The 12,320-nt window shown below is 40.9% G+C and overlaps 1 protein-coding gene across 2 annotated transcripts in view; it reads left to right on the top strand.

Annotated features, from left to right (window-relative positions):
• Window positions 1-12,320, top strand: part of VEGFC (vascular endothelial growth factor C) — a 64,245-nt gene that overhangs the window by 36,122 nt on the left and 15,803 nt on the right. Inside the window, exons 2-4 of one of the 2 annotated variants that reach the window (XM_054990189.1) lie at window positions 2,276-2,495; window positions 6,022-6,212; window positions 12,031-12,182. In XM_054990189.1, the coding sequence (XP_054846164.1) occupies window positions 2,276-2,495; window positions 6,022-6,212; window positions 12,031-12,182 (563 nt within the window). Of the gene's footprint in view, window positions 1-2,272; window positions 2,496-6,021; window positions 6,213-12,030; window positions 12,183-12,320 lie in introns of both variants that reach the window. The other variant, XM_054990188.1, reaches the window with a different exon arrangement.

The following is a 12,320-nucleotide window of genomic DNA, read 5'->3' as shown; positions in this document are numbered from 1 at the left end:
GGGCAGGGATTGCTACCTGCTCCGCTGCTGATACCAGCTGGGTTAAGGTGGGGGTTAGGCACTGCCACATGGTCCGCTCCTAATACCAGCTGGGTTAAGGTGAGGAGAGGGCATTGCTGCCTGCTTCGCTCCTAATACCAACTGGGTTAATGTGGGGGTGGGCATTGCCACCTGCTCCACTCTTAATACCAGCTGTGTTAAGGTGGGGGTGGGCATTGCCCCCTGTTCTGCTCCTAACACCAGCTGGGTGAAGGCAAGGGGTGGGCATTGCCACCTGCTCCACTCCTAACATCAGCTGGGTGGAGGCAGGAGCGGGCATTTGCCACCTGCTCCCATCCTCCTCCTGGCCTGGGTTTCCCACCATGGCACGTTTTCTGGAGGGACATGGTGCCTTGCCTAGGCTTCCCTCCATGGCAGCACCCTCTGGTGGTGCACCAGGGTATAAAGTGGGTTGTCTGATATACACTTACTCGATTAATATAGTAAGATATGAACTCAGATAAAAAGTATGATGGCATTTAAATTTAGGAAACTTCAGTGAATAAATGACATAATGTACACATTCAAATCTAAATCACCTATAAATCACATTGTATGTTGACTGCATACAACACAATAAAAGAACAAGCAGTTTTCATTAGTTTATTGTTTAGCTTTCTATTGTTACTGTTTTTCAGCACAGCTTTTTATCAGATTAAGCTGTATATTTCTGTTCTATGCCAGCTAAATTCTTGTCATGGTGAATCTCCCCAAAACAAGAAAGAGCATTTGGAGCCTCTCTTAAATTTAAATAATAGTTTCCCTTTTTTCCTCCCATTTTTCTTTTTGTTTCATATTAGGGACAGGTGGATTAAAGAAAAGTAAGGGAACACGGCCCTACATTTCAAGGAATCAGATATCTTCCCATTGATAACCCAGAACACAAGTCATAAACCCCAAAGATGAGATATAATTTCATGTATTGATTTTAAGATTATATATTGAGCAAAATGTAATGGCAAAGTGTGAATGCTAGACTTGGGCTGGACAAGCTTAGGTTCAGATCCTTATTCAAACTTTAAAGCTTATTGATTGACCTTGAATCAATCTTACTTGCCTCGTAGTGCTGCATATACAGCATGTGAGGCCTTAGGGTAATTTACAGTGCAATCAAGGGACCTAAAAATCGCACTATTAGAGCCCACTGAGCTAGAGAGTGAGCAACAGTGCAGGGTGAAAGAAACAGGCCAGTGCATACACTTGGTTGCCTCCCATAGCTAGGTCCATGGATTGTTCTGCTCCTGACCAATAACAATATAAATTTCTGATGCCTATGGCATTGGTAGTACCTATGCTGCAGGAGACCTTTCATAACAATGAGTGAAATGGATCTTTTTTAAAATGCAGGCTCAACTCTGGGTCATAAGCTATCTGACAAGGTTGTTGGGAGGATAAAACAGGATAATGCCATTCTATCCTGAGCTCTGTGTAGACTGAAAAATGGTTTGAGCTTCAGAACCTGATTCTGACCTATGTTTACTTATAACCAGAACTTTTTTTCAGTGGGAACGCAGTGGAACGGAGTTCCGGCACCTCTTAAAAATGGTCACATGGCTGGTGGCCCCACCCCCCTGATCTCCAGACAGAGGGGAGTTTAGATTGCCTTCCATGCCACTGGAACAGCACGGAGGGCAATGTAAACTCCCCTCTGTCTGGAGATCGGGGTGGGGGCATGGACCATGTGACAATTTTTGCCGAGGGCAATTTAAACTTTAAAAAACTATCCCCTTGTTCCAGCTGAACCAAAGTGTCATCATTGTGCGGTCTTGAGTTCCACCGCTGAGTTCCACCACCTCTTTTCCCAGAAAAAAAGCCCTGCTTGTAACAACACTGAATTCAGCTGGTCTTGCTGAGTTTAGTGGAGTTTTGTTTCCAAGTCAGTGTATACAGGATTGAAGCCTAAGATACACTGGAAGATTACTGCATGTATCCCATTAATTCTATGCCTAAAGCTAATTTAGGTGTTAATGCTTAGCTCTCAGTGACCTGGCTGACAGTCTTTTAGGGTTATTAATGTGATAAAATTGCCATAATCAAGCATATCTTTTTTTTCCCTTGAGCATTTCTGTCAAAGCCAACAAGCACGATTCAAGAATGTAAAAGAATACATCAATTTAATCTGAAGACAGTACGCTTTTTGCAGGGGAGGGATTAAATATAAAAGGACATCAGATTAATATCTTATCAACCTTTGTGTGATATGAAAAGTAATTCTTTTTGCATATTTTCTTAGCAGATTTATGCAAGCAAAGAGCTGGAAGAACAGTTGCGATCTGTATCCAGTGTGGATGAACTCATGACAGTACTTTATCCAGAATACTGGAAAATGTTCAAATGTCAGTTAAGAAAAGGGAGCTGGCAACATAATAGGGAACAGTCCAGCTTCGATGCAAGATCAGAAGATTCAAATCCAATAAAATTTGCTGCAGCACATTATAATGCAGAGATCTTGAAAAGTAAGTGTTGAAATCTAATCTTCCAAAACGCCTTCTACTGTCTTACTGTAAATCAAAATGCTAGAAGATATCAGTTCTGTCAAATGTGTTTAATACTGAAGCACTTAAAAATGGCTGACATGTTAATTCTTGATTTAGTGTTCTCAGAACTTCAAAACTCTAATGACAAGAAATGTCTTTAAATTTATAAGGTTTTTAGATGTATTTTTAAAAATGTTGATAAGAGGAGAATATTGGTGAAGCAAATCAACGTTTTCTGGTGGTTTAATTTCTTACGGTGCTTCTCAAAAAACAGTTGCCGCTATGGCTGTTTACAACTCTCAGATTCATTGAATGAGGGTTCTACTCAAGAAATCCCCTTTCCCAGCACAGGATGGGGGCTTGAGGGTCTGCGAGATTCCTATCACCAGAACTTTCCACTTCTACAACCAAAAATGTTGGTACATGAGGTAGCATGAGGACAATCTTTCTTGTATTATATTTTGCTTCAGTTTAACTATCTTTGATGCTTTTCTTGATGGTTTGTTTTCTGTGCTGAACGTTACTTGGAAAGAGAAAGAGGAAGAGAGCTGGGAGAGCAATTGACGGTCATTGATGCCTCAGAGTCACTTGATATACATGAAATGACAACTCCAGCTCCTGTCTCCAGCCTCTAGACGAAGCAGTTGAGTTGTGGGTGTCCCGTGTCTGTTCTAGAAACAGAATGTAGCATCTTGTTTTTTTTGTAAGCCCCAGCTTAAGACGTGTAGAAAGATACAAGCAAGGAACGCTTTAATGTGCTTGGATCCCAAATTATTTTCATTCTGATGCTGTTCTTCTTTGTGGTCTGTATTCTGCACCTGTACAGAGCATCATTTGTGAACTTTGTAAAGCTTAATTGGAAATAGCACTCATGCCGATAAGGCTGACAGACCTTGCCCCTGAGACTCAGGTTTGGATTCTCATTCTCAGGTTATAGCAGGCTGGAATCTCAGTGCATCAGCTAGTGCACACATTTGAGGGTTATGAATGAAGGTGTAAATTGGTGGTGGGAGGCAATACATTGAGCACTAGCAGCTCAATCACATTGTACGTTTAGCATATACTTAGAACTATAGAGCTAGAAGGGTGGTTCTAGTGCATCATCTAGTCATCTAGTGCAAACTCTGCACAATGCAGGAAATTCAGAGCTTAAGAGGTTTTTTTAGCTTGCTCGCGGTCAGGGTTTTTTTTTTCAGCCAGAACACAGTGGAACAGTGTTTCAGCAGCTCTTAAAAATACCCATGTGACTGGGTATTTTTTTTTTAAATGGCCATTTGGGGCCCATTTGGGGCCAATTTGGGACTGAATCAGCATGGAACGGGCTGCTGCTGTGCGAGGGAACCCTCCTTGCCCAGTAACAGTCCATTCTACACTAGTTTGGACCTGATCCCGGCTGTTTTGGGCCCATTTTAGCCATTTTTGACCCATTTTGGCCCAATTCAGGCCTCAAACAGCAAGTATCAGGCCACTGTTGGGGGGGGGTGTTTCCCTGCATGGCAAAATCCTGTTCCAGGCCAATTTAGGCCCAATCTGGGCTCAATCTGGGCTGTTTGGGGTCCATTTGGGCCATTTTGGGCCTGTTTTGGCCCAATTCGTGCCCGAAACAGCCAAGATCGGGCTGCTGCTGGGCAGGGGAGGGTTCCCCCACGTTCCAGGCTGATTTTGGCCCAATCTGGGCTGTTTTAGGCCCATTTTGGCCATTTTGGGCCTGTTTTGGCACCTCTTAAAAATACCCACGTGACTGGGTATTTTAAAGAATTTTTTTGGCCATTTGGGGCCCCCCTTTGGTCCAATTCAGGCCTGAATCAGCATGGAATGGACTGCTGCCATGCAGGGAAACCCTCCTTGCCCAGTAGCAGTCCATTCTACACCAGTTCAGACCTGATCTGGGCTGTTTGAGGCCCATTTTGGGCCCATTTGGGCCCAATTCAGGCCCGAAACGGCAAGTATCAGGCTGCTACTGGGGGGGGGGGTGCCCCTGCATGGCAAAAGCCTGTTCCAGGCCAATTTGGGCCCAATCCGGGCTGTTTTGTGTCCATGTGGGCTGTTTTGGGCCTGTTTTGGCCCAATTTGGGCCCAAAACAGCCAGGATCGGGCCACTGCCGGGGGGGGGGGTTTCCCTCATGCAGCAGCAGCCCATTCCAGGTTGATTTGGGCCTGATCTGGGCCTCTTTGGGCCCAGTTTGGCCCAATTTGGGCCCAAAATGACCAGGATCAGGCCGCTGCCGATCAGGGGAGTGGTCTCCTGTGCGGCAGTGATGTGTTCCAGGCTGATTTGGACCCAAATCGAGCCCCCTGTGGAGTGCGGGAGTGTTCTTGGGGTGGCTACAGCCTGCGAGATGACGACACTTCCTGGAAGTGACCTCATTGCGTGGTCCCGGGAGTGCATGTGCGCATGCGTATAGTACCCAGTGAGTTCCACCACCTTTTTTCTCAGGAAAAAAGTCCTGCTAGTGGCACATTTAAAAATTTAAGGAAAAGGGTTCTTTCAGCCAGAGCTAAAATGCACAGCCTCTAGAGAGTCCTGTACCCATTTCTTATTCCTATAATCATTGTGTCCTCTGGCCTGGAGGAAAATTCTTTCCTCATCCCAAAGTGGCAATCGGCATAAGCCGGGGCACATAAGAAAGGGCCACAAGAGCCAAGTTCTGACTTACCTCTTTCTGCGCTCCCTCTCATAATCTGCCTAAATTCATACTGAGTCAAGCATTGCTGACAGATAGCCATCTAGTCTCTGCTTTAAAACCTCCAAAGGAGAGTCTGCCTCATCCCAAGGATTCCTGTTCCACTGAAGAACCACTGTAACTGTCAGGAAGTTCTTCCTAATGTTTAGCCGAAAACTATTTTGGTTTGACTATAATCTGTTGGTTTTAGTCTGACCCTCTAGAGCAACAGAAAACAACTCTGCTTAATTTCTGTTTTGTTTATATTGCAGTAGTGAATAGTTTATCTTTTCAAAGCCACATGATTACGACTGCACACATTTATAAATACCATACAGTACATTTCCCAGAAGTGTGCTGAAGTACTACCTTAGTGTGACAGTACCAGGAGCCACTCCATGAGTCTCAGTGCTGCGGACCTAGTAATCCTTGCCTCTTCCCCTCGAGGAATGGGCTTCATGTTTACCTCATGGGGTAGGGCTCTTGTTTATCTACAGTTTTCTTTGTGGAAGGTTCTTCTAAAAATTTACGAGAGTCCTTTTTACCAGCCACTTTTTGCTTTCTAGTTTTAATTAGGTAGCGGCTGTCTTTGTGTTTTTGTTTGTTTGGATTACCCTTTAATTTTTCTTGCCCATTTTTACAGCTAGTCTCTTCTTAAAAGTGCTAGCTTTATGGGAATAAAGTTCTCACCTCTGATGGTCACGGCCACTGTCTAATCTTTGCATTATCACAGCCCGTTTCATAAGATAAGCAAGTTTTAAATGAATTTTAGGAGAAACTGATTTTGAACTCTCTTTAAAAAACTGTTTTGTAACCTATGAGCTTTCCCTGTGACTTGGCAGGTATTGATAATGAGTGGAGAAAAACTCAATGCATGCCACGTGAGGTATGTGTAGATGTGGGGAAAGAATTTGGAGCAACAACAAACACCTTCTTTAAACCTCCATGTGTGTCCATCTACAGATGTGGAGGTTGCTGCAATAGCGAGGGCCTGCAGTGTATGAATATCAGCACAAGCTACATCAGCAAAACGGTAGGTGGTGATCCCAGCTGCTGGAGTCTCAAAGCAGGTTTCCATTTCTAAGAGTGTGCAATTCATTTTTGGTATTCATTGTTAAGTTGATGTAGTTTAAAGGAAATAAGTTGTTCTATTGTTGAATTATAAAATTTAGCGTGAAGAAATTCATTGAAGAACTATGACATGCTTTGTGTTAATAGCACAGTATACTAAGTTGAACAGGTGGATTTTGTGGGGATCCCACAATCTTGGCCAATGGTTCTAGCACCCTGGGGATTCCAGTTTTGATTGTTAAGCTTTCATGGATCCCAAGCCGCCTATTCTCCATCTCCAGAACCCACCATTCACTGGACAGTCTCTTTGCAAACTGTGTCACCAGCAGTGCATGCCTTGCAGAGGTCTCTGTCCTCTAGTGTCTTCAAAACAATACAGTGAGAACCAAATTTGCTACACTTGAAAAGTAAGTTTGTATTGTCTGTACATGGCCTTCAAGATTAGGTCTCTCAGGGTGGCTGACTATACAGCCATGATTCAAAATGCCTTCGCTCAAGTTCTAATCATTCTTACCACTAGACTGGAAAGGATTTCAACCTGATGAAGGCAAGAAATGTAGCTGAACTGAAGTTTGAAGATGCCTAAAAAACTTTCATAGTGGCTCGTAGAAACAGAAAAAGATCAGTATGACACAGACACTGAACTTCCAGTATTCAGTTAGAAAGCTGCTGTTGGTTGTAACTGTTTATGGATCTATGGATGCTGAGTGGTATTCCTCTGCATTGGAAAATAGAATGAAAGCTGGTCAGTTTAAATCTGAAGTAACTGTTATATTAGGACTGTATCTTCTTGGTGACATTCAACGGCTTAGCAGACCTGTGGCTGAGCTGCTGGAGCCCAGCAGCTAATCAGCATGTTTTCTGCTAGTGTTCATATGTGATCCAGAAACTAGGGAAGGTTGATTCCTTCCTCTTCCAGAGAATTCCTTGTTCCCATTGCTAAAAAGATGAGAGGGCTGCATTTTTGCATTAGCTGAATGGACACAAGAGGGGCTCACTATTTGTACACACAGTCTCTGTACACACAAAGGACTGTTGGACCCCAAGAATATCCTCATAAACTCCTAGTGATCCCCAAACTCCATTTTGAGAAAGATTGCGGTAATCACATTCTCATAGAAAATTAGAATAGTATTCAGTAGTATCCAATTGTTCTGAGACGTCACAAGCATTGTCTAAGTAATGGGACTGGCAAGTCCTGAGCTTTTTCTGGCACTGCAGAGCACCCACATTTAAGAGCTTCCCCCCAAATGGTAGATTTTGTATGAAACAGCAAATAGCCACAGATAAATTGTTGGAATCTGGGAGATTTTTTTTATGAGCAAAGGCAAAATGAAATTGACCTGGGAACCATCCAGTGCTCCAAGGAATATACTGAAAAAATTCCAGCAAGCTAAGGGCCTAGGTTTTCCCATCAGTTGTTCACTAGATAGGAGAGATGTCCTGATGCAGCTTGTAGCTGGCACACAAGCCATTGACTTTCCTGTATGTTGCCTTTGAGTGGCAGTGACTAGCCTGTTTAGAATAGAAGGCTCCATGGCTCGTTGATGATCGGCCAAAGAATCACAGTTATTTTAGCTATATTTAATGATTTACAAATATACTTTGTATAAAAATTTCCATAAACAAGCTGGATGCCAGGATGTGTCTGGGGGGCATGTTGTCCTTCTTTGGCTGTTATTGAGATATTTTATTAGACCTCAGCCCTCTTAAGTACACAAAGTACACAGTGAATATTTAATGTGGTTAGCATCCAGAAGAATTCCAACATGAGATCAAACAGCAATAGAAGTGGCCACACACTTTCTAAACCTCCCTCATAAATCATTCCATCAAAATGCTATGTTTGTAGAAGTCAGTGAATAAGGAACTTCAAAGAATTTGCATATCTCTTTTTTAATTAGTCTTCATTTTTGTGAAAGTGTGGGTTATACTTGTTATATTTTAGTATTATTTCTGCAACTGTGGCTATTACAAAAAAATTTTTAAACCGAGTCTGAGAATCTTCACTCACCGTGCAAAAGTTTACAGGGAACCAGTATGGCCCCTAAACTCACCAAACGCTGACTTGCCTGCTTTCAGACTTAAGCATCACGCAGATCACTGGAAGGATATAAATATCAGTCTCCGTGTCTTCTGTCTTAACCTTAGCAGGGAAAACATCTCAAAATAGATTTAAAGAAATTTGTGAAATATTTTCTCAGAGAAGCAGGCAGACAGATTCTGAGTGGCATGTAACGTTTGAGACATACATTGTGTTCACACTCACGATGTAAAGATATATGCATTGATGGAATGCTTAAGTCATTTCTGAAGTATGGAACCATTTTCCCATGCATTTTTGTTCCTGTAGTGTAATAACACAGATGATTTAGTAAGTGTTGTTACAATTGGCATGTATATTAAATACAGGCTTTCATTCTCTAGTACAGCATTTTGATTTCTATCCATGTTTAACAGTGCATCTTGGTTTCATTGAGAGAAGGCAGCACAGCAACCTTGTAGAATGCACGATTCGTATTTCCGTTTAGAAATACTATCAGTACATATATAAACTGAAGAATCTATTTAAGGGAACAATTCAGCCAAAGTTCAACAAATATTGGTCATGCAAATTTCAATAGGAGCATTAATCACATACTTATATCTTTAACACTTAAGTAAATACAATTCAAAAGTCTTAATTATGGGTGTATCATACCACAACTTTATAGAAGAAACAGACAAGTCAGGCTAGCAAACTAAATCTTAATCAAACTTTTAAATTATATTTTTCTTAGTATGTTTCAGTTACGCTTCTAAAACAAAAAACTTCTACAAACTTAGAGAAAACACTTTTGTTTTTATTTACATAATTATGGCTTGAATAAATATAGATCCAAACATCCAAATGTATCATCTTACAGGGATGGAAGTCTTGCTAAAAATGAAATAAAACCTACTGAACTGAGTGGTTAAAACTGGGCTGTAGATTGAAGGGATTAATGTATTAGGCTGCTCTCCAAATCACCCAATAGTTTGTAGTGTTAATAGTTGATGTACAGCTAAACAGAAACACGTGTGTTTTGAAGCAGTCATGTTTACAATCTACTTTAGAGACTCAAAAAGCAATATGCTATTGATGAAGCAGTGTATAAATTAAAACCTGAATAGTTTAAGATTTAGGAATAATTTTTGGATTGCCTGTTGGATTAATCTGGTACTGCTCCATTTACATTATGACAGGTTAAAGATTACTCTGAATATTTATTGTGTATGTTCATTTCCTGAAGCAGTAGGTTATATTTCATATTTTGTTAATAAGGAAGTATCTGAACGGTAGTATGACTGTTCATGGAAAATAAATTAGAGATCTTGTTATGGCTGTATTTTATATATCAGGACATGTTTTTAAATAATAAACTACCCTTTCAACACCAGAAGTCTGAAGCAAGACAGGCCACTGTATTAAGTATCATATCAAGACAAATTATTCATTTCAAGTTATATCATTTTACAGCATGCAATATACAAAGATTATATAATCATTTTCTAATCCATATTATGTAACTGGCAACCATTAATATTTTTTATTACACTTACAACCAGCTCTTTCTTTGGGAATCTCAGAATCCTATCTAGAAGTTCCCACTAGGAATACTTTTCAAATTCTTCCCAGCTGAAAATATTCTTTGGATTTTGGGTTCTGAATTATCAGAACTTTTTGCCAGAGCAGCACTGATAATGTCAGAAACCACAGTTCTTCCAGATTTGTATCTCTAGAATTTATGCTGTAAGTAAAAATTAATGAACTTCAGTGAGAGGGAAGGAAGTACTGGGGGTTGTGCGAAAAGAAAGAAAAAGTTCAAAGAAAGAAAACAGTTTTCTTCTGTCAACAATGGGAGTCTCTGAATATTTTTATTTAAATAAACTTTTTTTCTATTGGTGTATGGATGGAGAGAGGCAGTTTTTTAAAGGCTGTTGTAAATTTTGTAATTTTTTAAAACTCTCTGCTGATGTGAAAGTTAAAAATATTATCTGTAACTGCAAACCATCACTATAAATAAATACCAGTTCTAAAGATCCCAGTGAACTTTAGCATCAACAGAGAGAACCTAGGTTGAGGCTATGCCCATCCAGAAGTAGGAATGTGAAATTTGGAGCTGGATCCATTCTCAGTGGTTTCTATTGAGTCTTACAGAACAAAATAAATAGAAAGGTGCTGCCATCTGCAACAGAACTGAGCGGAGACACAGCCAGTCCCTCATTTAAACGCTGTGATTCCCATGGACAAGGGAACAGGTGTGCACCTTTGTCAGAGGTGTTACTGAATCTTTTACTGTTAATTGCATAAATAATTGAGGCTTCGTTATAAAGTTGTATTGGGGACAAAAGTTGCACATCACCCTTGACATTGCATGACCTGGACCTCATCAACAAGTGCTCCATGCTGGGAGGAGGTACCATGTGTCTCTTGCACAGAACACCAAGACATACTGTAGTAAATCTTAAGTTGTCTTTTACTCATGCAAGCAGAGCTTCTGTTTCCATGAGATTCCTGCTGATTCCCGCCTTCTACTGCAGACCTCCACATTGGTCCAGTTCAAAGGATTCATTAACCCTTGCTACCATGTGCTGCATTTTGGAAACATGACAGGCTGCAATGGGAAGAGTGAGAAAGTTCTTCCATGAGCATATCTCTTGCTCTTGGTACATAAGATATAACCCATCGTTCCTTCCCCAGAGGTCTTCTAGCCACATACTTCCTAACAAGAATTTTACTAGTCTCTGTGTATTGAAAAGCCCCTTACCAGTATTCCCTCCCTTTTCCCCAATGGTATGGCAAAGAAACAGCAGCCAGGACTGGGCTAAATGCTGACAGGGACTTGCTTGGTAGTCAGTGGTTCTCATTGAGCCTCTGAGAGGTTGGTATACAGTGATGCATGTTGGGGTACAGTGGAAAAGAGATAACTTCACACCAGCTAATGGGGGTCACTTGGGGAAAAGGCACATTTTCTTCCATTTGTATTCCTATCTAAACTTCAAGCTGTACTGAAGTTTAGACCTTCAAGATCACATTTGTGATGTGAATGGCTTGGAGAAACTGGAAGTTCAAACCTTTAGCGCAACATGCAGAAAGTATCAATCAGAGATAGAAGGCCAGGCTGTTAAAATTTATACAAGATACTATCAATACAAAGACCAGTTGCAGGCCGATGGGCAAATCTCATTGTCTTCTGCAGCTAAAGAGCTCTGAGGCATGAGCTCTCATTCCTCTGTGGTTGACTAGGCTGCATCTGTGGATCCCAGCTGAAGCCTTACGTGGTTTGACATCTTGACTTACATTTCTTTGTAAATGAATTGTTTATTCCTGCTAGGAAAAGAACTGTTAATTGCGGTAGTTAAAAAGCAAAAGTGCTATGTTAGGTCCATGCTGTATTTATAATACAGTGCCACCTACAAAATGGGACCTGGTAGTGGAGCAATAATTTACCACCTTGTTTAGCATTGCAGTCCTAAGGACTTCTACTCAGAATCCTACTCGGGTATATTCCATGGGCTTACTCCCAGAAGAGTGTTCTTTGGATGGCACTGTAAGGAACTCACCTTTCATACCAATAGCTTATTGAGCAGTTTGTGCAGCATAGTCAGGAAATACACCTTTTTCAGGTTTAAGCATAACCACTGTGTAAAATATTCATGAAGAATAATTTGTGTGATAAATCATTTACTCCCATTTTTGCTTTTAGCATAGGCTTGATTTTAAGTACGAGTTTTCTTCTTCTTTCCCTTTTATGTAGTTGTTTGAAATAACCGTGCCACTCTCTCATGGCCCAAAACCCGTAACAATCAGTTTTGCCAATCATACATCCTGCCGATGCATGTCTAAACTGGATGTCTACAGGCAAGTTCATGCCATCATTAGACGCTCCTTGCCAGTGACACAACCACTGTAAGTATACACTGTAATTTGTATAAGTCTAACACATTTCTTCCCATATTATTAGAAAGCTTGTAAAGAATTAACATTGTTGTGTTCATTTTGACAGTAAAACTTAAGTAAATCATTCATGTGATTAGAATATAGCAT

The sequence above is a fragment of the Eublepharis macularius genome, chromosome 10 (genome assembly GCF_028583425.1).
Source record: "Eublepharis macularius isolate TG4126 chromosome 10, MPM_Emac_v1.0, whole genome shotgun sequence".
NCBI classification, from domain to species: Eukaryota; Metazoa; Chordata; class Lepidosauria; order Squamata; family Eublepharidae; genus Eublepharis; species Eublepharis macularius.
This window is presented reverse-complemented; position numbering and strand designations above follow the sequence as displayed.